Genomic DNA, 23,487 nt, shown 5'->3' with positions numbered 1-23,487 from the left:
GGTTAAGCATCTGCCTTCGGCTCAGGTCATGATCCCAGGTCCTGGGATCGAGCCCCACATCGGGCTCTGTGCTCGGCGGGGAGCCTGCTTCTCCCTCTCCCTCTGCCTGCCTGTCTGCCTACTTGTGATCTCTCTCTCTCTCTCTCTCTCTCTCTCTCTGTCAAATAAATAAATAAAATCTTTAAAAAAAAAAGAGAGAGAACAGATCACCCGACAGTATCTCGGAAAAGGGATTATGGGAGTCTCACCTTCACAGGGTCTTCCAGAATATTCCACAGGGAAGAGGGGGGCGCCACCCGTGCAGCTGCAGGTGAAGGAGCCCAGAGTGTTGCGGCAGGACGCGCCCGGCTCACAGTCGTGCTCCTGGTTCTCACACTCGTCGTAATCTGCGTGACATCAGGAACAAGACAGGACATGGTCACGGGGTCACAGGGCCTGAGGGTGCTTCCGTGCTGCTATTCACACGAATCTCGGGCGGCGGAGTTGAAAATTATGGAGTGACCGCAAAGCTGGCCAGTCCAGGAGACAGGGAGGCACCTGCTTCTCGGCCAGTGTCTGGACCCCTCCGGGAGCCGCGGGGGAAGGAGGGTTCCTGGTCCCCGGAGGGCGGGGCGGGGCACAGAGCAGCTCCTCAGGGGACCAGCAGGCCCGTAGCCCCAGCCCCTGGCCTCAGGCCTAGGTGTCCCCATAGCAAGCCCATCCCCGCAGAAGGCCCAATGCTCACTGCTTTCGTGGGTCTCTACGCTCAGCTACTCTTATTCACAGTGATACAGGTTTACTGCAGAAAATGGGTAAAAATCAGGCCTGCCTAGCAAATAGCACAATCCACACCTAAGGCCACCTCCCGCAAAGAACAGAGTTTGCACAGTGACGATGTCCTTCTGGTCCTTTAAAACACAGATGGTGACACAGCTTGGGTCATGCTTTCCCCACACACGCAAGTCCTGCTTTCTTCCCTAACCCCTGTTTCAGGAGTATTTCCTGTCTCACCGAGCCTCACTTTTAATAATTGCATGGCAGTCCACGGCACGGATGGACCATGATTTACTTACCATCTCCCCTATTACAGGACTGCCGGCCGCTTGCAATCTTCTACTTTTAAAGTAACACTGAGGGTGGGTATCTTTGCCTATGAACTATGGTCCAAACTGAGGTCGATTTCTGTAGGCTGAAGTCCTGCGCGTGATGTTCCCAAACCAAAGTAGGTGGACATCTGTAAAGCTCTTGGTGAATATCGTCAAATTGATTTCCAGGAAGTGCGAGCAAATCCTGTTCCCACCGCGAGGCCTGCTTTGGCCCACTCTGGCCAGTGTTAGGTGTTTCTAGTTAAAACCCCACTGCTCCCAGATGGACATGAGTGGCCCGTTTCAGTGGGAATGTCTGTGATTATTGCTCTTTGCTACTCATTGTGTCTCTTCTGTCCTGCGTTGTCTGTTCAGGTCTGGCGTGCACTTACCTTAGTCATAAAGATCAGTGCAGGCTCATAGTACCTTATTATCGACGTGTGGGATCGCTCCCTCTATTTGGGACGTAATTCTTCATCAGGTTATTCAAACAGTTTTGGGGTGTTGCTTTCTTCAAAATGGTGCCTTTATTTTGTTTAATATAAAAGGCTGACATTGTTATAGAGTCAAATACTTCAGCCTTTGCCTCTGTGGGCTGTTTGCCTTCTATTTTTAAACTTAGAAAACCCTTCTCATTCCAAAAACCAGAAAAATAACGTATATGGTCTCTGATGGTTTTTGTACACGTAACTCTAAGGTTTTTTTATCATTTATTTTCAAGTGTGATACGTGCTATGAACTGAATTGTGTCCCCAAAATGCATTCGTTGGGACACCTGGGTGGCTCAGTTGGTTGGGCATCTGCCTTCGGCTCAGGTCATGATCCCAGGGTCCTGGGATCGAGCCCCGCATCGGGCTCCCTGCTCAGAGGGGAGCCTGCTTCTCCCTCTCCCGCTCCCCCTGCTTGCATGCTCTCTCTCTCTCTCTGCCAAATAAATAAAATCTCTTTAAAAAATGCGTACGTTGAAGCCCCAGCTGCTCATGTGACCGTATTTGCAGATGGCGTGTTTAGGAGGTAATTAAGGCTGAATGAGCCCATAAAGGTGGGACTCCGACCCAACAGGGGTGGTGTCCTTAGAAGACAAGACACCAGAGCTCTGTGCTCACACAGGGGAAAGGCCAGAGCGAGAAGACTCTGTCCACACGGCAGGGAGAGGACCCTGCCCCAGAAAACAAACCAGCCGGCCCCGGGATCATGGACATCCAGTCTCCAGAGCTGAGAATGTACACTTATGTTGCTTAAGCTTTCCCGCTAATGGTATTTGGTTACAACAGCTCGAGTTGACGAACACGACTTGAGGGAAGATGCTTTTCTTTTCCATTATTTTTACCAGGATCTCCCTGGAAACTGCCTGGGAGGAAGTGCGACTGCAGAGAGGGACAGGTGCATCCCCAGCCCAGTGACGTGGGTGGCAGAGGAGGCCCAGGGCGGGATGCGGCACTCGGAAGGGGAGCAGCATCTCTGGGCATCTGAACAGCTTCGAGCCAGGGTGTTTCCAGCCCCTAAACCTTTAGAAACAACACAGTAGCGGTAAGAGAGCTGAGGGTCCTATCTGCTCCCCACTTTCACCTCCTGCAGGGGGACCCCTGAGAGGAGGTGCACAGGACGACATCTTCCAAATGAGGGCAGAAGCTGGGCTCTCTCTGCCTCTCTTCCAGAACACGGTGAGTCTCCGGGGGGCCCGGCCTCCACCTACCCTGTATGAAGGTATCCCCTCCGACCACCTCCAGCAGAGACGTGTTCTGAAAGGCCACGAGGAACGCGGCGGCCACCTCGCGGACATCCACGTCTGCGGTGATCAGCAGGTTAAACTCCACCACAACGCTGCCGTCGGCGATGCGGGTCACCTCCATCCGGACCCCACCGGTGTCCACGAGCCGGAGCATGGCGGCTGGCAAGGAAGCCCGCACCTTTAGAGAGACCACAGATGAAAAGAGCCGCCCGCCGAGAGGAAGCCGGGCACCTGACCCAAGGGGCACCTCCTGGGAGTCTGGCCAGCAGCAAAACGGCCAAGACCAAGTTCAGTTCTAGGCCCTGGCCCGTGTGCCGTGTCCCAAGCCCAGCACAAGTGCCTGTGGGTCCTGAGGTCCCGGGAAGAGCCCCGTCCCCCAAGAGCACATCTGCTGGCCAGTGCGGGCAAGACGCAAAAGCCCTGTCCTGGGGGGCACATCACCCGAGGGGGGGCTCGGGACGGCATTTAGAATCTGCTACTCTCAGCACGGAGCCATGGAGGGCGGGGGCTGGATGGGTGGTTGTGGGGGGGGCACCTCTATCTCGCTGTGTGTTTTCTAAAACAATCCCTTTACTTCTGATCCTACAGAACATCTCCCCTTCCCTCCTTCCCCCCTTCCCCGAAACTGTTCCCCTATGAGCCCTCCTGCCGCGACAGAAACCTCCTGCCTTGCTTTTCACTCTACCACCTTGGACAGAATCCTATCTCTCACCCTGTGGTACCCCTTCCTGGCCCCTCGCGGCCAAAATGCCCCGAGAGACACACGACTGTGTCGTGGCTTTAAATAGTCCACACAGCCCCAGTCTTCTATTGAAAAGTGCACCTCCAGGGTCTGGCTTCACAGAAAAACTTGTCCTCATCTGGGCCCAGTGAGGGGTGGTGGCTCAAGCCCCAGGCTCATGGATTCACTTCTCAGCATTGAGACAGCCAACGTGAGCAAATCTGCTGTCACCCCACGGTCACCCAGCCACCATCACCATCACTGGATTAGCTGGCTCTTCTCTGTCTCTGTCTCTCTCTGTCTCTCTCTCTCTCTGTCTGTCCTTCTCTCTGTCTCTCTTTTTCTGTCTGGGACTTCCAGAGAGGGATCTGTCATAGGCTTGTATTAAAGTCACTTTGGGTTGCACTTCGAATTAGTCTCAAAGCAAAGTTCCAGGCTCCTCACTTGAGTGACAAGGGACAAGGTGCCACATGAACCCACAACCTCCCAAAATGTGTCCAAAAGTCCTACATATGTGATAAGGTGCACAATTATTTGCTATCCTGAAATTCTAGACAAACCAACAATAGTCCCCAGAAGTAGGCAAGCGAGGACATGGTTTGAAGAGGAAGGATTCATCTAGACATTTGAATGGGAATGGGACGCTGCATGTGACCCCCAGGGCTCTGTGGGCTGATGCTCAGTGTTGTTGCTTAGTATTATGTGTGACCATCACGGAACCTAAAGAAGCCAGTGAATCGAACCATCAACAATGCTTGAATCCATGCACTGGGACAGGAGCTGGGCACCCAGAACAAATAAGGCAGAATCCCAGATCCCGAGGAGCCCCAGAGGGACACTTTCTGGAGGCAGCGCGACCCATTTCATCAGCTAGTAGTGCCTTTAGGGTAGAACAGAATGCAGGTATCACGCTATGGTGTGAGCACGCTCCGCCTCGAGGTGGCGCTGGCAAACCCTCTCTCCTGGCCTTAAACCCCAGAGTGAGGAAAAGCTAAAATGGACAGGATGTCCACGGTACAAACAAGACCACGAGATCATGACTAGTGCATCCTCTATGCGTCAAAGGGGAATCCGACCTCCAGCAACAAAGAACATGGAGCTTGCCGCCCGGACTGACCTGTAAAAGGACACCATCTCTGGGAGTGTGCGTGGGACGGCAGGGGAAGCACCAGAAAGATTAGGGAAAATATCAGTGCTGTGTTCATGCTCGCCAGGAACTGCAAGCACCCCAATGCACCCCCGTGAGTGAATGGATGCGCAGAATGTGGTCCGTCGTACGGTGGACAGTTACCTGGTTGTAAAGTGCCGTGAAGTCCCTGCCACACCCTGGACTGGGCCTGAAGCCCGTTCAGAGAAAGAAGCCAGACGCAGGAGGCCCCGTCTTGCGTGATTCTGGGCACATGAGACGTGCAGGGCAGGCAGATCCACAGAGACAGAGAGCACAGTGGCGGTTGCCAGGGATGCCAGGGGCGGGGGGCGGGGGGAGAGTCGCAGGAAACGGGCGCAGGGCTTGTTTTGGGCGTGATGGGAATGTTCTGGAATTAGTGGTGACAGTTGCACCATTTCACAAATAAAACCTCAACCACGACACTAAGCACTTCGAAAGTGTGAATTTTAGGATGTGTGAAATAGACGTCAATTTTTTAAAACGTTTCCTTCGTCAGGCTTTCTGCTCCACGGGGCCCCACTTCGATAGAGGAGCCTCGCTCAACAGCTAACAGCGTGAAGGAGGACCCAACAGAGGCCAGGGCGTGGCTCCCACCGGCTGACGTGTCTCGTGGCGGACCCAGGGACACCCAGCTCCCTTGGGAGATGAGGGCTCCCGAGCGCCTGCTTGGCTGTGACTGGGATTCTGCCCGCCTCCCTCGGCACCTCCCGAAAGGAAGGGGCGGTTTCCCCAACTCACCATCCTAAAGAATCGCTCCTGGAAGTCCCGATACTCCCTGCTGCTCGGGCTGCGGAAGGACTCCACGTAGCTGACGTCTGCTATTCTGACTTGGCCTCTGAGTTTCTGGGCCGCTGCAGGACAGAGAATAAACACGTCTGGAGTGGCAACGCATTAGGTGACGGGAAAAGCGTTAGGTCAAGTATTCGGGAACACGTCTCCATATCGACTTTGTCGTGGTGGCCAGAAAGAACATCACATCGAGGCTGATGGTGCCCGGCCCGCACAGACGCCGCCCGCCGACCCCAGAGGATGCCGGCACATGGCCTGCGCCCAGAGGGAGAACCCCCTGGAGGCTGTGGAACAAGAACAGCCCCTCCGCTCACCTCCCCGCCCCTGTGTGGCTCTCTGTGCACACAGGGCGTCTGGGTGATTCACCAGCAGGGACAACGTTGATAGTGAAAGGAACCACTATCCGTTCATTATGCCAGGGCCACAGGAGTACCCCCGGCTGTCCTGGGCAGATCGAGGCTGGGGCAGCCTTGCCCCACCACTGTCAGAGCCTACAGCCCACAGGACAGTGCCCAGAGGTCCTGATGCTCTCCTCCCTCCCCCTAGAGCACTGTCTCTCTGCGGCTTAAGGGCAGTCCCTGCTCCATTAGCATCTCTTCCCTCCACTTGGGGCTTCTAGGAGGCCGTGGTACAAGAATGTGGTCCAGGAACATGGCCCGTCCTTGCACACCATCTGCCCTCTGATTTCCCAGTTCACAGCTAATCAGTACTTTAAGGGACACAGACAGAAGCTGTACGCTCTTCTTACTGGCACCCCCAAGGGCTGTGCACCCCACCTTAGAGAACCTTGCCGTCAGCCCTGAGACAGCTGCCCAAGATCTGAGGACCCATCTGCAACATCAGCCAGCCCTTGGCCGTTCGAGCAAGTTAGACATTCAGGAAAACATCTGGATGACAGGTGCAAAGGAGGAGAAACAAGGGATTTATCTGAACACAGAATGACCACAACTGTGATAGCTGAGCCGTCCGACTGTCTGACTTCCCACTGTCTACCTGTCCTTCCTAGAAGCCAAGTCCAGGTCCGCTGAGAGCGGGAACAATCAGAGGGCGTGCAGAACGCTCAATATGCCAGCACCACACGTGTTTTCCGGCGACGTACCGGCGAGGACACGGGGCAGCAAGCGGCGGCCACCTCTGCGGGCAGAGTCCTGAGCGCTTTGCGCCCCTGCGGTGCCCAAGGTCTGCCCCTCGCCCTTCCCTGAAACTCGCTGCCTCCTGGCTGCTCTTCGCGAGCCAGCCCCGGGTGAGCGGAGCCAGCATTCCTAGGTCGGTAAGAGGCCAGAAACCCAGCCGCTCACAGAGGAATCCAGCTCTTTTGAACCCGAACGTGCTGAAAATCGTTCTCATACTTGCTCCCTCCCTTTAAGAACAAGCGGCAACAAGCGTTTCTGAAACCTATTACCTGTCCTCACTTTCAGGCGGGCCCTGGCACTTCCTTTCCCACAGGCTTCGGCCGCTATCTCGACCAGGTGCAGGACGCCAGGCTCCAGTCCCGACAGCGTCAGGCTCGCATCCCGGGTCTCCAGGTGCACCGCGGGGCTCCGTGTAGGGAGCACGGTGAGCTGGAAGGTGGGGTGCAGGGCAAGATCCACCGCCCACGCCACGTGGAAGCTGGTGCTGGTCACATTGGAGATGGTGACCCTTTTGATGGGGACGGGAACTGGGAAATGCATAGAAACACCGAGAAGATTGAAATCAATCTGATGTTTCAAGGAGAGAGGACCGGAGAAGCCTTGCCAAACGCTAAATCAAATACACTGCTCAGGGACACGAGAGGGCATCCAGAGACGCCAGCCGGGGACGTCCTTCGAAGTCCCCTGCTGCTAGCCATGCGTGTGGTGCAGGCTCCCCGGATGGCCCTCCTGAGCCCCTTCCGATTTGGGTTCCTCTCTGCCACTGGGGTCCCTGGTCTTCCCCAAAGCAAACCTCCTGAGCAGATTCTGGGCGGTTCTTCCAGAGGGGGTACACCTCCACCCCTGAGCAGACTCATAGAGGGGTCAGCAGAGGGGGTCCCAGCTGGCCAGGGAGCCACTCCTGCAGGGTGGTCCAGGGGCACTCGACAGCCCTGGCTTACTGGGGCGTGAAGTCTCGTCTTGGAACCCACGCCGCTCAGCAGAGGGCATGCACTGCTGGAGCTACGTCTGGTTAGCTACGTTAGTTCTGTTTGGTTCTGTTAGTTCTATCTGGATGCGACCCCGGGTCGGGCTAGCGCAGTGAGCTCAGAGATGCCAGTGTGGCCTCCCCTGTGGGAGCTTTCCCACGCAGGGCTGTCCCCCACAGCGCTGCCCCGCGACCTTGGCAATGGCTAAGCCCTCTGTGTGGTGTCAGTGCAAATCCTGGGGGTCAACCCAGTGGGGGGCCTGCACCGGGCTCGAGGGGCCTGCGCTGCTGGGGAGGCATGCAGATGTCGGGGTGTCCAACACTTCTGGGGGATGTCCCGCAGTGCTTAATGGAATACATGCACCCCACAGGCTCTCCTGAGGCCCGACTTCCTGCTCCTGCTATGGGCAACCAGAAGGCTTGGGGACAGGGAGGAGAGGACTGCAGCACGCTCGGGGACCAGGTTCCCGTCCTAACAAGACAGAGGCCACCGCCGGGGCCGGGGCTACGCTGTACCCCGCCTGGCCCAGCCGTACAATGAACAATGCACCTGACTCTTCTCAAAGGTCTTGGACTCAGTGACTACGTGAGGCTTTGCCAACCGGGACTCAACGGTTCCCCGGTGTGCTGGGGCCTCAGGGCACACATCCCCTAGGACACGCCACCCGAGGCACTCACCACAGGCCGGAAGCTTCAGAGACTCAGGGGTGGGGGCTGAGGGTAGGTCTGGGGAGCTGGGTGGCCCAGGGTCCAAATGCTGTGGTCCCGTGTGGTCCAGAAGTGCTGGTGGTGTATTCCAAGTGGGCAGACTGGCGTGCCACTCGATGTGGTCTGTGGGGCCCTCGGTAGGAGTGGGCCAGAAGGACGGTTCCGTGGTGGAGTTTCTTGATAACCATCCAGTGGTGTCCAGCAAGCCCTTCATGGTCCCAGGAGGGGAGCTAGGGGTTGTCCCGGGAGCCCTGCTGGCCATCCACTGGCTGGTCACCGAGCCTGGAGCCATGCTGGGCATCTCCTCCTCCACACCTTGCCCTGTGCTGTTTCTGTCCTGCTTGACCACACCGCTGCCCCCTCTCCTGGGTGGGGGTCCTGGGGTCTGGGCCTGGCCTGCTGCAGGGATGCCCCAGGGGTACCCAGGGCTGGGCCACAAGGCGGGAGTCTCCCGGCCAAGGGCTGTTGTTTCTGTGCCGAGCTCTGGGGCTGTTACACCTGTTGCCGGAGCCAGGACACCTCCCGTGGGGTTCACCACGTCACCTGCTGAGACACACATCCACTCTCAGAGGGGACATCTGGTCCACAAACCCTAAGCAAAACCCACCTGATGCCACCCACGGGCAAGAGCCACCCAGGCAGGCCCCAAATAGGGACATAGTCTGTCTCATTGGAGATCATGGGATTATGAATGTTTAGTGGGGCCCATGTCCGCAGCCCCCCACATGCTCTCGGAGAGGGAGGCAGGGCCTCTCCACTTGATAAATGAGAGCTCTCAGATGTGCCCGGGTGGAGCGCCACCCAGGATGCCGCTGAGCCAGGACGTAAGTGCAGGCCTCTGTTCTTGCAGGCCTCAGATGGATCCATCAGGCCCTTGCGGAAATGGGGCAATTTCTCTAGATCTGGGCTCAGTGCAGGGCTTGGTGCTGAGCACCGTCACTGGCCTGCTGGGCATTTCATGCATAAGGAAAGCATGCAGGACAGCGGCCTGTGGATATGAGAAAGGATATGGGATATCAGGTCCCTGGGATGGGGGCGCACCCTCGCAGGCCCGGCCCGCACGGGACGGGTTGGCGTCCCTGGCCGTCCGGCACCGACAGGTGTAGGAGCCCTCAAGGTTGATGCACTGGGCAGCGGGGGAGCAGTCGTGCCTCAGGCTGTCTGCACACTCGTCCCAATCTGCGGGCGGGCAGGAGAGAAACAGGACAGAGACAGTGAGAAATGGCCAGAGGCTACTCAGAAACAGAAGAGCAACGGAGCAGAGCTCTTCCCAAGCATCTCTGCAGCAAACAGTTGGAGGGATGACGTCTGGGAGTCAGTGGTGTGCCCTTGGCGTCTGGCGGCCCTGGGAGGGAGGCCCCGCACAGAGCCCTCCCCAGAAGTCGGCCCCTGACCCAAGACAGCACATCTGCCTGTGCCAACCTTCACTGCCGGCTGGCTGATTTGGGGGCAAAGATTAGGGAATGTCGGTCCTTCTGGAGCAATTAGCACCCACTGGGATGAATATATTCCTCTCTTGTTTATTCTTTGTTCCCAGACCCCCCCAAATGGGATGCTTTCCCTTCTCTCTGATGTGCCAATATCCCCTAACATTTAGCACTTCAACAAAGAAAAGTAACCAGGCCCGGAGGAGTCTGGTTAAGTATAAATGGCCCTCCTCCCCGGTCTGGGAAACTAAGAATCCCAAAGACCCCACGTCACTGGGAACCCTTCTGAGCTGAGCAAGGAAGAGCGTTAGGTGAGTGAGTCAGCCCCCTCCGGGGCCCCCCAGTGCTGGCTCACACACCACGCCCACCACAGCCCGGGAATTTCCAACCAGCGGCAGCCAGGACTAGCATCAGCCAAACCCTGAAACTTCCTTCACGTGGACCCCCATTCCCTTCCTTCTCCGGCGCTCTCATCCCCTCTCCCTCAGGTGACTGCCACCCCCACTCTCGTAAGGAAACACCTGATGGTCTCTTGCATTTTGACGTGTGACTGATGGACGAAGTGCTACGTGTAATACGTGTGATAAACCTTAAGGAATAAATATCTCCAGCTGTATTCCAGGCTAGGAGGAGCTGGGGGCAGGGGCGTGGTTTTCCCACCCCACAGAATCATCCTTCAGATCATCCAGGGGAGCGGGCTGGGCTGGGCTGGGCTGGGCTGGGCGGCCCTTGCGAGCCCAGGCCCGTCACGACACCCTCTGCACCAGCTTCCCCAGAGCTGTAGGAAGAAGAACCCAGTCCATGCTCGGCGTGCCGGAGGAGCCCGGACTCGGCCCGGATTGAAGTCAAGACAGGGCACGAGTTCAGTTTTGTGCAGAGAAAACTCTGCAGCCATGTGCTCTACGCTCCTGTTGTGGTTTTCAGTTTTGCTTCACGTGATCTTCACGGACGCTCACGGAAATAGCTCCCTGAGACCAGCAGGCTCATCAGCTGATGCAACGCTTACCCCTCCACACCCCACCCCTCCACCCCCCCGCCCGGGGCTCCTTCACACACAGGGCCCTGGTGCCCCGGTCCCCTGGTCTTCCCGGAGCCCTGCCCCACCTCCATCCTGCAGGCAGCTCGAGTTTGGGGGATGGAGCCCAGGCTGGCCGGGCAGCAGGGCCCCGAGGAGAGTGGAGCTCCCACCACTGAGCACCGGGTGGCTATTTTTAGGTGTGGTGATTCACCGAGCCTGAGCTCCCCCGGCACCCAGCTGGCAAGCAAGCCCAGAGTCAGGCACGGACAGCTTCGCTGGGGGTTGCATGAGAGCCCCAGGCCAGGTGGTTCTGGGTCTGGAGTTCAGAGGGAGGAAACAGGTCTGCGGTGAGAGCTGCCAGGTGGCCTCGGCACCTTCTGGACCCGCCAGCCGAGGACGCAGCCAGGGGCCCCGGGCGTGGGGCGGCGCTCTGCGCCTTCCAGCCGGGCCGCTGGGGCGAGGATGAGCAGGCCCCTGGAGGGCGCGGCTTGTAGGGCGTGCCCCTCGCTGAGGGTGCTGCTCAGCGAGGGGCACGCCCTCCTGGAGGAAGACCAAGGACACGTGGCCACCCAGTGATGCCCCCCCAACAGATGGGCCTCGGGGAGAAGCTGAGGTCATGACGACGTGACCCCCCACGCTGTAGGACATGTTGACTCATGGCAGGCGAGAGCCCCCGAATCACCCAGGAATGCTCGAGGCCGCCAACAATAGCATTTCTGTGTGAGCCACAGAGGAGGGGAGCTCTCTGGGCTGTGGTTTGTTGGCCTTCTGCGGAATGGCTTTGCTTATGCTTCTCTGGTTTCCCGCCCGTGGGGCTGGGGCGCTCCTGGCAAGGGCTCAGGCCTGGGCTGCCTGCCTGAGTGGGGGCTGTGGCCGGGGCGGGGGGCGCTGCCTGCAGGCTAAGCTGACAGCAGCCAGCGGTCACTGGGTCAGAAGACCCTGCACGGGGCCCGGCGCCCCCCGCCCCAGGTGCTGGGCAGAAGAGGGGTCCCGGCCCCGGGGGGCCTCCCACAGCCGCCCCTCAGCAAACAGCCCGCCGTCGGGCAGGGAGCCTGCAGGGCGAGAGCCGGGGGGGCTCGTAACTGCGGAGGGGCTTCTGGAACCTCACGGGGACACACAACGGGACCTGCTAACAGCCCTAGACGTTAGCGATGCAGATCCTCTTCTTCCTGTGCATTACTTCTCGGAGGCCCCCTTCAGATCCTCACAAGCTTCCAGGCTGGGGGGAAACCACGGGGCTCATTCCCACACTTCTAGAGGCCGAAGTCCAGAGTCAAGGTGCGGCAGGGCCTCGCTCCCTCTGGGGCTCTGGGGGAGCGTCCTCCCAGCCTCTTGCAGCTTCTGGGGCTCCTGGTGTGCCTGGGCTTGTGGCCTCCAGCCTCTACCTCTGCCTCCGTGTGGCCTTCTCCTGTATGTCTGGGTCTCTCCTCCTCTGTGTCTCTTAATTCAGGGCCCTCCCCTGATCCGGGACGATCTCAGATCCTTACCTTAATTTTATCTGCAAAGACCCTTCCTCCAAACAAGTCTGAAGGTCTAGGTGGGCATTTCTTTTGGGGGCCATCACTCTACACACTGGCAAAGATCTGGAGTGACTTAATGCCCGGCGCACAGGGACAGGGCTGGGAAGTAGCACGTAAGGGGTGGCTGGGTCACCTGAAGATTGCTCGGATCTGGTCTTAGTTGGGTCCTGGGGGTGCCCGCCGAGGACCCACCCACATGGCACCCTGTGCCTCCCTGCACTTAGCCCCTGAGCCCAGGTAAGCAGGCCTCCCAGGTGCAGGGGACCACTGCCATCTCCATCCCTGAGGGTGAGTGACAGAGCGATGCCCAGGCTCAGCAGGCAGGGGTTTTCCAGGTGTGACTCCAGATGTGACCTTCCCACGGCCTTCCCTGCATCCTTGGGGGCGGGGGGGTTGGAACAGCAAGCCAGAACATGACCAAGCTCAAAGGAGGTGACAGCCCACTCTCGGATACCCGTTCCCCAGACGGAGTCCCGGGCAGGCTCGCTGACGTGGAGGCTGCAGGTGCTCTCGCTGCGTGGAACTTCATCCCTGGGTTTGAGTGGCAAAACCTTTCTTAGGCATCAGCAAGTCTCTCTGTCTCTCTGTCCCTATCTCTCTGACTCTCTGTCTCTGTCTCTATCTCTGTCTCTCCCTATGTCTATATCTCTGTTTCTGTATCTCTACGTCTCTGTTTCTCTCTTCTCTACCTCTATTTCTGACTGTGTCTGTCTCCTCCCTGTCTCCACCCCACCCTCCTCTCTCTCTCTGTCTCCAGGTCTCTCCCCCTCCCCTGATCTGTGACTTCCTGCCTCAAGGCAACATCAAGTAAAATTACATAACGTTTGAGCCAAAGAACTAGACGCCCGCGCTAGCAGGTGGTGCGGTGGCAGTGCTGGGCCCTGACGCAGAGTCAGCCCCCAGTGCCCGTCCCCTCCAGGGTCCTCCAGCCCCACCCCACCTTGCATTCTGGGCCACCTACGGAAGCGAGCTCCCCAGGCTCTGGGGTCCCTTTCCCACCCGGAGCAGGGAGGTGCGGGATGCGGGTGGGCTTCCAGATCCCAAGCAGGAACACAGAATAAGGCTACGAATTTCATGTACTTGATCGCTCTTTTACAGTAAAGTAAACGTGGACCTGAACTAACGCGGCTGGCCGGCGGCAGGCTTGGGTGTGGAGGGGAACCGACCTTGCACGCGTGTCTCCCGCGGGTCGATCTGGAACAGCGTGCTGGCCAGCAGAGGTGGGAGCATGGGGGCCAGCGTGGAGAGTCCCACTGGGAACTCAGGGTCCTGAACCGTCAGCCTGAGCGTCACCAGCACGCTTCCGGCCTGGAGAGAGACGATCCGCATCCTCAGCTTCCCTCTCCTGTACAGGTCGGACACCGCGGGCGGGAAGGAGTTTGCAACCTAGCCAAGAAGAGACAGCAGCCACTCAGAGCAGATGCTCCCACCAGCGTCTTCAAAACCGGGAAGCGGGGCCCGTGTGACGGACGGATGGTGCACAGGATCTGTCCCCTCCACGACCAGGAGGAGGTGCCCAGCAACCAGCCTCTCGGGCACGAGCAGAGACACCCGGCTCCCCGCACCCCAGTCAGGCCTCCCCAGGGAGAGCCGGGCCGGGCCTGTAGGTCTTTGTGAGAATCCACGGTAAGCTACAATGGGGCTCCCCATCACGGAGCCGGACACGCACAGTCCACTCTGCGTACCCTGAAAATCCATGTGCAGGTAACGTGTGTGCGAGACAGACAGACCGTGAGGGGCTGTTTGGAGCTGCTCCCTTTCCTGGCTGCATCCCCGGGGAGACACCGGGGTGAGCAGGTGCTCAGGGCCAGCATGCCGAGCGAGGGAGACCAGCCTCACCCCGCCCCACCCCCGCCCCATGCCTGCCTGAGCACGAGAATCACCAGGCAGGTGAATGAGGAGAGATGCCCTCCTTCCGCCTGTCCCACGTCTGCACATCTTGCAAGCAGGAGCGCTAACTGTCCCTTGGCTCCAAAGTCTCTTTCCAAGACGTTTGTGGGGTGAACGACCTCAGGAGAGCGACAGCGGCCCCTCCGGAGCAAAGGGCAGACTGTCCATGGCTGCTGCCATAAGGACAGTGTCTCTTTCTGGAGCCACGTTCAGGCAGATTCGCTTTCGGCCCTTTACAAGATTCCGTTTCCCTCAGCTCGGGGCTCCTCGGCTGTGACGCAGACCGCTGTGTGCGCCCCCAGCCTCCCCCCGGTCCCTCCACGCCACCCCCGTGGGACTCGCGGCCCAGAGGGAACTGACACGGGTGTGATGGTCCTGCCGACGGCTCTGCTGTGGCGGATCAAGTCCTCGGTCTCTGACCCCAGGACCCCAAGTCCCCCACCAGCACCAGCCGACAGGAACACGCTTACTTACCAGTTGGCAGGGAGGTTAAAATCTGAGACCATTCATGGTTCTCGACGGTTTAGCAAGTCCCTTTGCTCTCTAACTGGCCTGTCACCCAGAGGTCCTCCCGGGCTGCGTGCTCCTGTCCCCTGCTAGCCTCGGGGAGGGATGGATGCCACGATCCCGGGTAAATGCCACCCCAAAGCAGGGAGGTAGATAGATGCCCAGGGCCCCAAATGGAAGGTTCCACAGGAAACCCGGCTGCACCATCAAGAGCCCATTTGAACCAGAGCATGGTTTTCAAAGACGGTTGGCCCCAAATCTAGATGCAGTGCCCGTAAGGGGGCACGCTTGGGTGATCAGTGCGGGGTCTGGGCTGGGGGGCGCAGTCGCAGAGAAGGGGCCCAGTGCCGGGGCTGGTGCGTGCATGCGCGCAGGTCTCTCGCTCGGACGCCCCACGGGGCAACGTGTCCGCGCTCTGGCTTTACCTCTCCGAGCAGCTGTCGAGAAAAGTCCCGGTACTCGGGGCCGCTGTGGTTGAGCAGCTCTTCTGTCGCATTGCGGTTCAGGACCCTGACGGTGACTTCGAATTCGCGGGCGTCTGCAACGGCAATAACCCACAGTAGCCAAAATCAGTGACCCACAGTCGCACGCTTTGCTGTCCCTGTTCCCCAGAAAGTGTCTTCTTCTGGGGGGACGTTTGTTAGGTCCTCCGTGACAGACGGAGCAGGAGTCCGGGATGGGGAGCCGCGCTGGGGGACGTGGAGGGAAGGAGCCCCCTGACACACACACACTTCTAAGCCAGAGCGGGGGGGGGGGGGGACACGAGCAGCTGTCCCACACCAGCGGGAACCCGGACTCAGCCTGGACTCAGCCGCCACACGTGGGGTCTGAAGGCCCCTCCCGCCACGCCTCACCCCGCATGGCTCCTGCCTTCCCGCCCCGTTCACCCTCCTTGGGCCCCATGCAGGCCCCTGCGCTCGGTGACCAAGGTGCCCCATTCACCCAGGACCCTCCAGCTCTACGCACCGGAAATCCCGCCCGGAGGGCCTACTCTGTCCCTGCAAACCAGTCGGGGCCCCACCCTGCGCGGGAGGCACCCTTCGCTTGGACGTAAGCAAAGCTGGACAAGTACGATGAGACAGGAGGACACAGGTCCCTTTCAGTGCCCAGAGTGCAGCCCACATGCATAGCAGGTCCCGCTGCGTGTCTGCTTCCCTGATGACCTAACAGCCGCTCCCCTCCCCGGTGAGCAAGCCTGGGCAGGACGCACAGTCTACCACCGCTGTGTGCACGCACCACGATGGGCCACAGAAATGTCAGCAGGGTGGATACTGTGTGTTTCTAGATCAGGGCCCCTCCGGACCTCCGCCGTCCTCAGGGCAGCAAGAGTCCCTGTGACGGCAGCCTCGCCCCTGCCCACAACAGGAGCCTCCCGGAAGGTCAGTGTCCACCTGTGCCCGGGAAATCCAGACTCTCCGTGAGGCTCCGTACCCACTGCGGCCATCGTGCCCACCGTCTCCCGAGTGGCCGGCTCCTAACACGGCTGAATTAATTAGTTGGAGAATCAAGCTCCTTAAAAGAGCAGTGTGCACACGAAGGGCGTTTTTACGATACGAAGAAGGAAAAGAAAACCAAGGCTGTGGAAAGAAGGCTGGCAACTCAGGAGTCTTCTGGAACTTTCCCAGGGGCACGGTTCTTCGTAAGTTCCCAGGGCACTTCTGGTCTGAGAGGAGTTGGGGAGGGAGCGGGGGGTGGGGGAGAGACAGCAGGAAGCAGGGGGTGGGGAGCACTGGGGTGGGCCCTCACTCCCGGGATGACCTAGGAAACAGAGTGCTCCCTCCACTTACTCCCCACAGTACTTGGAAAATAGAATGAGCAGATGAGGCGCTGCCTGCTCCGAAATCGAAAACCTCATACGCCAAGGTTTGCATGTTTCATGGCTGGGGCTGGTGGGGGACCCTCTGGGGGCCCATTCTATGAGCTATGACAATTTAGCAAGAGCCAGCCCCAAATCAGCTCACAAAGGGTGTAGGGCCATGTCCTCAAAGGCCTGCTCATTCCATCCCTCACTCATTCACTGCTATGGTCATTGGCACTAATCTCTACATGAGACGGACCCCACAGGGTCTCACAGTGATTTCTGGGCTCTGTCCCCAGACCAGCATGTCTGGGAGCTCCGCGGTCCCCAGCCAGCGGCCAGCCTAGGGCACCGCTCCTGCCCTCCAGTGCCAGACCCGACCGAGGCCTCTCCCACCCAGGGAGGCTGGGGCCAGGCCGAGGGGAGATGGAGTCACGGGGTGGGGCAAGCTCAGCCACCTGCAGAGCCCCCTGGGCCACACCAGCCTCCCTCTCCAGAATGCAATCCCTAGTTCACACCTATAATGCGTTTGTTTTGGTGAAAGAAATCTGCTTCATGGACCGTTTGGTGGGCACTGTATTAGCTTGTCAAGTGCATCACATGGGAAATGAAGCAGGTCCATGAGGATTTCACATGATGCTCAGCTCGGGTTTGGGGACTCAGCCCTGTGAATTCGGTGTCACGAAAGCTCTTTCAGTGCATGAAAATCGCTGCCATTTTTGCTTTATTCCACTTTTTTCTCTGTGCTCTCTGACTGCTAAATCCTTCTAACCAGAAGATGGGCTCCCCGCATCACCTCAGGTGTGAGAGTTGAGCCCCCCTAGACAGGACGAGATGTAGGGGCACGAGGGGAGCCGTGGAGACCGCAGACAGCCACCATGGCCTTGCTCCGAGGACGCGGAGCCCCCAGCCCCGCCAGGAAGGGTGGCGCCAGGCCAGCGACTGTCCCTGCCCTGAGAATAGGGTGAAGGAGGATGTGAATCTCGGGGCCAATAGAACGAAGGTGGGACCACAGACTCACAGGTAACAAGCGGAGCGCGTGCGAGTGTGCTTACCTGTTCTGACAGTCAGCGTGGCAGTGACGTTGGCCCCGCACGCCTGGTAGCTGGTCTTCACTGCATACAGCTCTCCGGCCTCCAGCCCGGCCACCTGCAGGGTCCTCCCCGCGGTCCTGGCGCTCTGGAGGAGCTCCCCCTCCTTGTAAACCCGCACGAGGAACATGCGGTGCCGGGTAGAATTTAAACTCCAAGACACCCAAAAGCTGCTGCTGGTGACGTTGAGGGTCACGTAGTCCCGGATGGGAGGGCAGTCTGTGAAGCACAGAACAAGTGAGATCAGCAAATCAAAGCAAAATTCATCACTGGGAAACGTCAGACTAAGATAAAAACACTTCTGCATAGCAAGGGAGACCACCCACGAGATGAAAAGACAGGCTACAGAATGGGAGACAATATTCACAAATCATTTATCTGATAAGGGGCTGATATACAAGATGTGTGAAGAACTCCTACAACTCAGTAGCAAAAACAAAACAAAACAAAACAAAAAACCCCCACACAATCCAATTAAAATATGGGCAAAGGATCCGAACAGACTTTTCTCAGAAGATGACAACCGGATGGCTAACAGACACACGGAAAGGGGCTCACTGTCACTGGTCATCAAGGAAATGCAGATCAAAACCACCATGAGATACCACCTCACGCCTGTCCCAATGGCTAAAATCAAAACCACAAGAGATAAGACACTGGCGGGATGTGGACAGAGGGAAACCCTCCTGCACTGTTGGTGGGAGCGGTGCAGCCACTCTGGAAACAGTGCGGAGGCTCCTCAAAACATTCAAAATAGGATGACCCCAGGATCCAGCGATCCCACTGCCAAGTGCATAGCCACAGGGATGGAGACCACCTGCATGGCGTGGCTTCTCCCGGCCCCCCGAGAGACACCTGCCGCCGCCCCTATCTGGGCCCAGGGACACTGGCTCTGGACTTCTGCCCCCCGGGGACACCCCAGAGCTGTGACGGGGTCGGGTGCTGTGGTTCTCGGCATCTGGTCTGTGCTGTTTTGTCACTGATGTCCAAGAACTGAGTTCTTCTTCCGCTAGCTTTCAAGGCCGCGACTAGCAGGACCGTGATGCGTGTTGGAAGATCTTTACGGCACTGCCCACCAGCCACCTTCTAACATTCGAAGGCTGATCCCACCTCTGTGACCCAGAGGAAATCATCCTTCGACCCCTTCCCTCCGTCTTCCCTCTGATGTGGATTTTCGTCCTTCGGTCACAGGACACCTTCTCGTTGCCCACTAGTTTTCCGACGTTCCTCTTAAAATGTGGCCCCAGGGGCACCTGGGTGGCTCAGTTGGTTAAGCGACTGCCTTTGGCTCAGGTCATGATCCTGGAGTCCCGGGATCGAGTCCCGCATCGGGCTCCCTGCTCGGCGGGGAGTCTGCTTCTCCCTCTGACCCTCCCCACTCTCATGTGCTCTCTCTCATTCTCTCTCTCTCAAATAAATAAATAAAATCTTAAAAAAAAAATGTGGCCCCAGAAAATAATGCTCAATTCTTGACTCTGTGTGATCCGAGGGCAATCCTACCTGAGGTCTCCCCCGTCCTGAGCTGTGAGCCAGACCTGGGACCTGACGTTTGTCTGTCTTGGTGACGCACATCAGTTTCCCTGTGTCCACGGGTCTGGGCCCTCATTTCTTCCGGGCACCCCTGACCCATCTCTGGAGCTAATGGGGATCCTGCATTCCCCGGGATCTCCTAGGTCAGGCTCTGTTCCTCTTTTCCCTCGGGCCCATCAGCTTGACACCCGAAGCTTGTAAAGGTGGAAATGCTGAGAATTCAAGCCAAGGTTCTGAGCATCAAGTTGTCAGAAGCCTGACTGCCAGAGAGGAGCATTGGCATGGGTGAACCGAACGGCTGCTTCTCGCCGGCCCCAGCTGCCTCTCCCTCCGGCAGCCCTGTCCTCGCCAAGCCCAGGGTTCAGGAGAACGTTTCTTCATGGAGCTGAGTAGCCATGCGATTCCAGCTGGGAAGGAGACCTTGTCGGAGGGAGTGAGGGTGACCTTGAATACAGTTGCACCTGATCCTAAAAACAGAACGTGTTCTTGGACTAGCCGGCGGGAGCCCTGAGGTATTTCTGATGGCTTTGGTTTGGGGCAAGAATCCAGCTGCCCTGCATGTCATTAATTGGATGACTAATTTCACAAGAAAAGCAGCTGAAACTTGTGCTGTATTTTCCACGGGTTTGTACCTCTAAACGCTTCCAGCAGATTGCTCATTTATATTAGCCTCTAAATGGAAAACATACGCTGTTCCCCTTAGCAATTGGGATTCGCTCTGACATTCTGATCTGGAAACGGCGTTTGTCTTTTCTGCCTATTAGAAGTGAGGTCGGGGGGTGCAGCTTTTCCTAGTGATGTTTCGCCCTCGAGCGGCCCTTTATCTTAAAGGAAACTTGCAACTCAGGACGTGGAATAGTGTGGCCCAGTATGGCTGGCAACACTCCTAACCATAAATAGAGTCTAATATTATATCAGATGGCTAGCCAGAGCATTTTCAGTTACTGTATTCCAACCTTCTGTGCTTGCTAACGGGTCAGGACTCTCCCCCGGAGGCCACAGTAAGAAGAGGTCGGATGGTCTGTGGGAGGTTCTGTGCAAAGCTTTTTGTGGGCACATTTGTGCATATGGAGGGTGGTGCTGATGTCTGGTCAGAATCCAAAGTCATGAAGCACCGCAGAGGAGTGTTTTGTTGCCAGAAGTGAGGCTGGCAGGTGAATTTCTTTAACATCCAGGGACCCTAGGAATAGCCACCACTCCAACATGCCTTTTCATTCACTGACAATAAATATTGGTTGAGTGCCTACCATTTGCGAAGTACAGAGACTCACTGGCAGTGACCAGGAGACAAGCCTCCTCACTCCATGGAGCTTCCTCTGCTGTGAGATGGAATATTCCAGTAAGAGAGGACTGACCCTGGACACCTCCCGCTCCTTGGGTGGTGCTGGGGACCAGCCCGCTTCCCAGCATCAGCTCACGGCCTCCGCCCCTCACCCAGAGCAGAGCAGGAAGACCCAGTGAATAAGAACCTTAAATCATCACCCCGGTCAGCCTCTGCGTCAGCGAAGAAAAAGCCCCACAGCTCTAGAGTGCTGGTCAGCTCCTGGCCCTACACACGGACTTAGGGAGGAAGGGGCATGGCCACTGGGCCACCAGCGCTCTATCATGGCTGTCCCCGCAGGATGCACCGTGGCGGCTCTGGATCAGAAACAGATAACCCAGAATCAGAGCAATGCCCTCCAGTCAGAGCGTACTTGGAAAGGTGGCCTCGGGTGATGGACAGGGACAGGGTTGTCTGTTAGAACCGGCTTTGGGACTTTGTATCAACGGTTACCTTCCTTTACCTGGCCTTTCTCTTCTGAAAAATGAGCACATTGGGGGTGCTCTAAGGGTTAAATGAGGTGAGACCATAGATCACTTACTACGGGGAGAGTTAAGTGCTAACTAAGCAGCTCTTGGCTGGGAGATTGTTATGAACAAAGGGAGGGTCCTCACTGATCTGTCCCTTTAAAGGGAATATGAATTAAATGACTAATTCAAACTCAGTGATAACAATATGCTCCATAACCACTTCACAATGTTAATGAAAGTTCTAGTTTTCATGGCAGAATGTTGGAAGCAAGCTAAATGTGCCTGCCCCCTTTGAGGAAAAGAGCGAAGAGCATCATATCATTGCTGTAGAAGATGATTACAGTGGTTCCCCTTATCCGTAGGGGATGCCTCTCAAGGTGGCAGATGCCTGAGCCACGGACAGCCCCGCACCCATTTATATACTGGGTGCTTTCCTATATACATTCCTATGATCAAATTCAACTCATAAACCAGGCACAGTAAGAGATTAGCAACAGTAATGAATAATAAAAGGACAATTCTAACAATATACTGTAATGACAGTTAGGGGAATGTGGTCTCTCTCTCTCTCTCAAAATACCTTACTGACCTGCGCTCGCCCTTCTTGTGATGACAAAATGCCCGTGTGAGGAAGTGAAGTGAGGTGAGTCACGTAGATGTTGTGACCCAGGGTTAGGCTACTGTTGACCTTCGGACCATACGTCAGAAGGAGGATCATCTGCTTCGGGGCCTCGGTGGACCGCAGGTAAGTGACCCCATGGAAAGCGAAACTGCATTTAAGGGATACCGCTCTATTACTCAACCATCGAAAATCCTACTGATGAAGATGAGTTGGCTTCCCAGGCAACTTTTTATGACATAATGGTGAGTGAAGAAAGCAGGACACAAAATTGTATCCATAGCAGGATTTCAATAGCATAAAAAACCAAGCAGGGAACAGCGGGAAATGAAAACAGTCTGCTGGGGCCACCGAGACGGACCTTTACCTCCTCTGTTGGTACAGATTGTTAAAGTAATAAACCAGGTTCCGGAACGACCACGTTTGCATGGCCACAGGGAGGGGCTGTCTCTGCATCTAGGCTGTGCCATCGGAGAGAAGGTGCCCGGGGCATCGCAAGGTGCAACCCTGACCTGCAGCCTCCTGTCCTGCTAGCGCTGCCCGTAGTTCGTGCCCCGCTGTCCTGGGGAGGCCTGTCCCCACCGCACCCACTGTCCCATCGCCAGCCGGGTACCCTGCCCCAACTCCGTGAGAGCGGGATCAGCAGCTGCACATAAGAGGAAAGCCCACAGCACAGGGCTCCACCCCCCAGGCATACCCCTCACGTGGAGAACATCCGTGGCAGCTCAGGCCCAGGCTCCTTCTCTGTCTTCACTCCTTCATCGCTAGGGTCTAACCTCAAGGTCACCATGTGGCTCGGATGGCGAACAGGGCCTTGACCATCATGGTGCCGTGCCCACCCTGGTCTCAGCGGGGCCAGTATCCTTACGCAGTCTTCCCAACTCCCGTGGAGACTTCCACTCTATCTCACTGGCTAAGGTGAGTCATGTGGCCACCCCACCTGCAAAGGAGGTAGAGAAATGTCTTTGCAGCAGGGCACATCTCACATAAAACTCCCAGTTCCATCACTAAGGAAGGAGAGGTGGGATTCGGGGTCTGCCACGACCCCTCTGGTCTGTTCTGCACCCAGCAGCAGAGCGCCCCAGCCCACAGGTGCGCCAGGTCATCCCGTCTGCCGCTGGGCGCCCTCCAGAGTCCCGTCTAACTCAGAGGACAGTCCCACAAAAATCCTGCTTACTCTTCTCCTGCCACTAAGGCAGCAGGAACAGGGACAACCCGTATCGTGGAAGAACAGGACACCACCTAGGGCGTATGAAGGAGCCTTGCCAAGAAAAGGTCAAATCTGAATCTGAATCTAACGGTGCCTCTGTATTAAGGGTTCTTTTTTCCTAATTTATTTAAATTCAATTAGCCAATATATAGGACATCATTAGTTTCAGAGGTAGAGGTCAGTGATTCATCAGTGGCCTGTAACACACAGCGTTCATCACATCACGTGCCCTCCTTAACCCCAGTTAGGGGTTCTTTTTTGTTGTTGTTGTTTATCTATTTATGTGACAGAGAGAGACACAGCGAGAGAGGGAACACAGCAGGGGGAGCGGAAGAGGGAGAAGCAGGCTTCCTGCAGAGCAGGGAGCCCGATGCGGGGCTCGATCCCAGAACCCTGGGATCATGACCTGAGCCGAAGGCAGACGCTTAACGACTGAGCCACCCAGGCGCCCCCCAGTTAGGGTTCTTAACCTGGATGGGGATCATAGACAGACATCAGGGGTCCAAAAAGGTAGATGAGAAAACGGATCTTTATTTTTACTAGCATCTGACTAGAATGTAGCTTTTCCTTCGGTCGTGACTTTGGTGCCTGCGGAAACCACAGAAGTCTCGTACCACAGGACGGTGTGGCCTCTCTGAGCATCATCCGGGCTCATCACTCCCATGGCTGAACTGCATGATTTAACCAATGCACGGAGCTGTGCATAGCTTACAACTCAGTTTGGGCTCTCCCAGAAGCAGGCGCTGAGACAAGGATTCTCAAGCAGGTACTTCCGGGAAATTTGGGCAGTAAAGGGGGGACATG

General features: G+C 57.2%; 1 protein-coding gene across 1 annotated transcript in view; it reads right to left on the bottom strand.

The window, feature by feature from the left end:
- Positions 1–23,487, bottom strand: part of UMODL1 (uromodulin like 1) — a 59,169-nt gene that overhangs the window by 20,091 nt on the left and 15,591 nt on the right. Inside the window, exons 8-16 of the mRNA XM_035028854.1 lie at positions 17,498–17,752; positions 15,070–15,182; positions 13,414–13,633; positions 9,324–9,461; positions 8,253–8,825; positions 6,877–7,134; positions 5,424–5,536; positions 2,761–2,974; positions 249–386 (exon numbers count right to left, since the gene is read on the bottom strand). Coding sequence (XP_034884745.1) covers positions 249–386; positions 2,761–2,974; positions 5,424–5,536; positions 6,877–7,134; positions 8,253–8,825; positions 9,324–9,461; positions 13,414–13,633; positions 15,070–15,182; positions 17,498–17,752 — 2,022 coding nt within the window. The remainder of the gene's footprint in view (positions 1–248; positions 387–2,760; positions 2,975–5,423; positions 5,537–6,876; positions 7,135–8,252; positions 8,826–9,323; positions 9,462–13,413; positions 13,634–15,069; positions 15,183–17,497; positions 17,753–23,487) is intronic.

Source organism: Mirounga leonina, unplaced genomic scaffold, assembly GCF_011800145.1.
Source record: "Mirounga leonina isolate KUSES-001 unplaced genomic scaffold, KU_Mleo_1.0 Mir_205, whole genome shotgun sequence".
Taxonomy (NCBI): domain Eukaryota; kingdom Metazoa; phylum Chordata; class Mammalia; order Carnivora; family Phocidae; genus Mirounga; species Mirounga leonina.
Note: the sequence above shows the minus strand (reverse complement) of the source record. Positions and strands in the feature narration are given on the sequence as shown.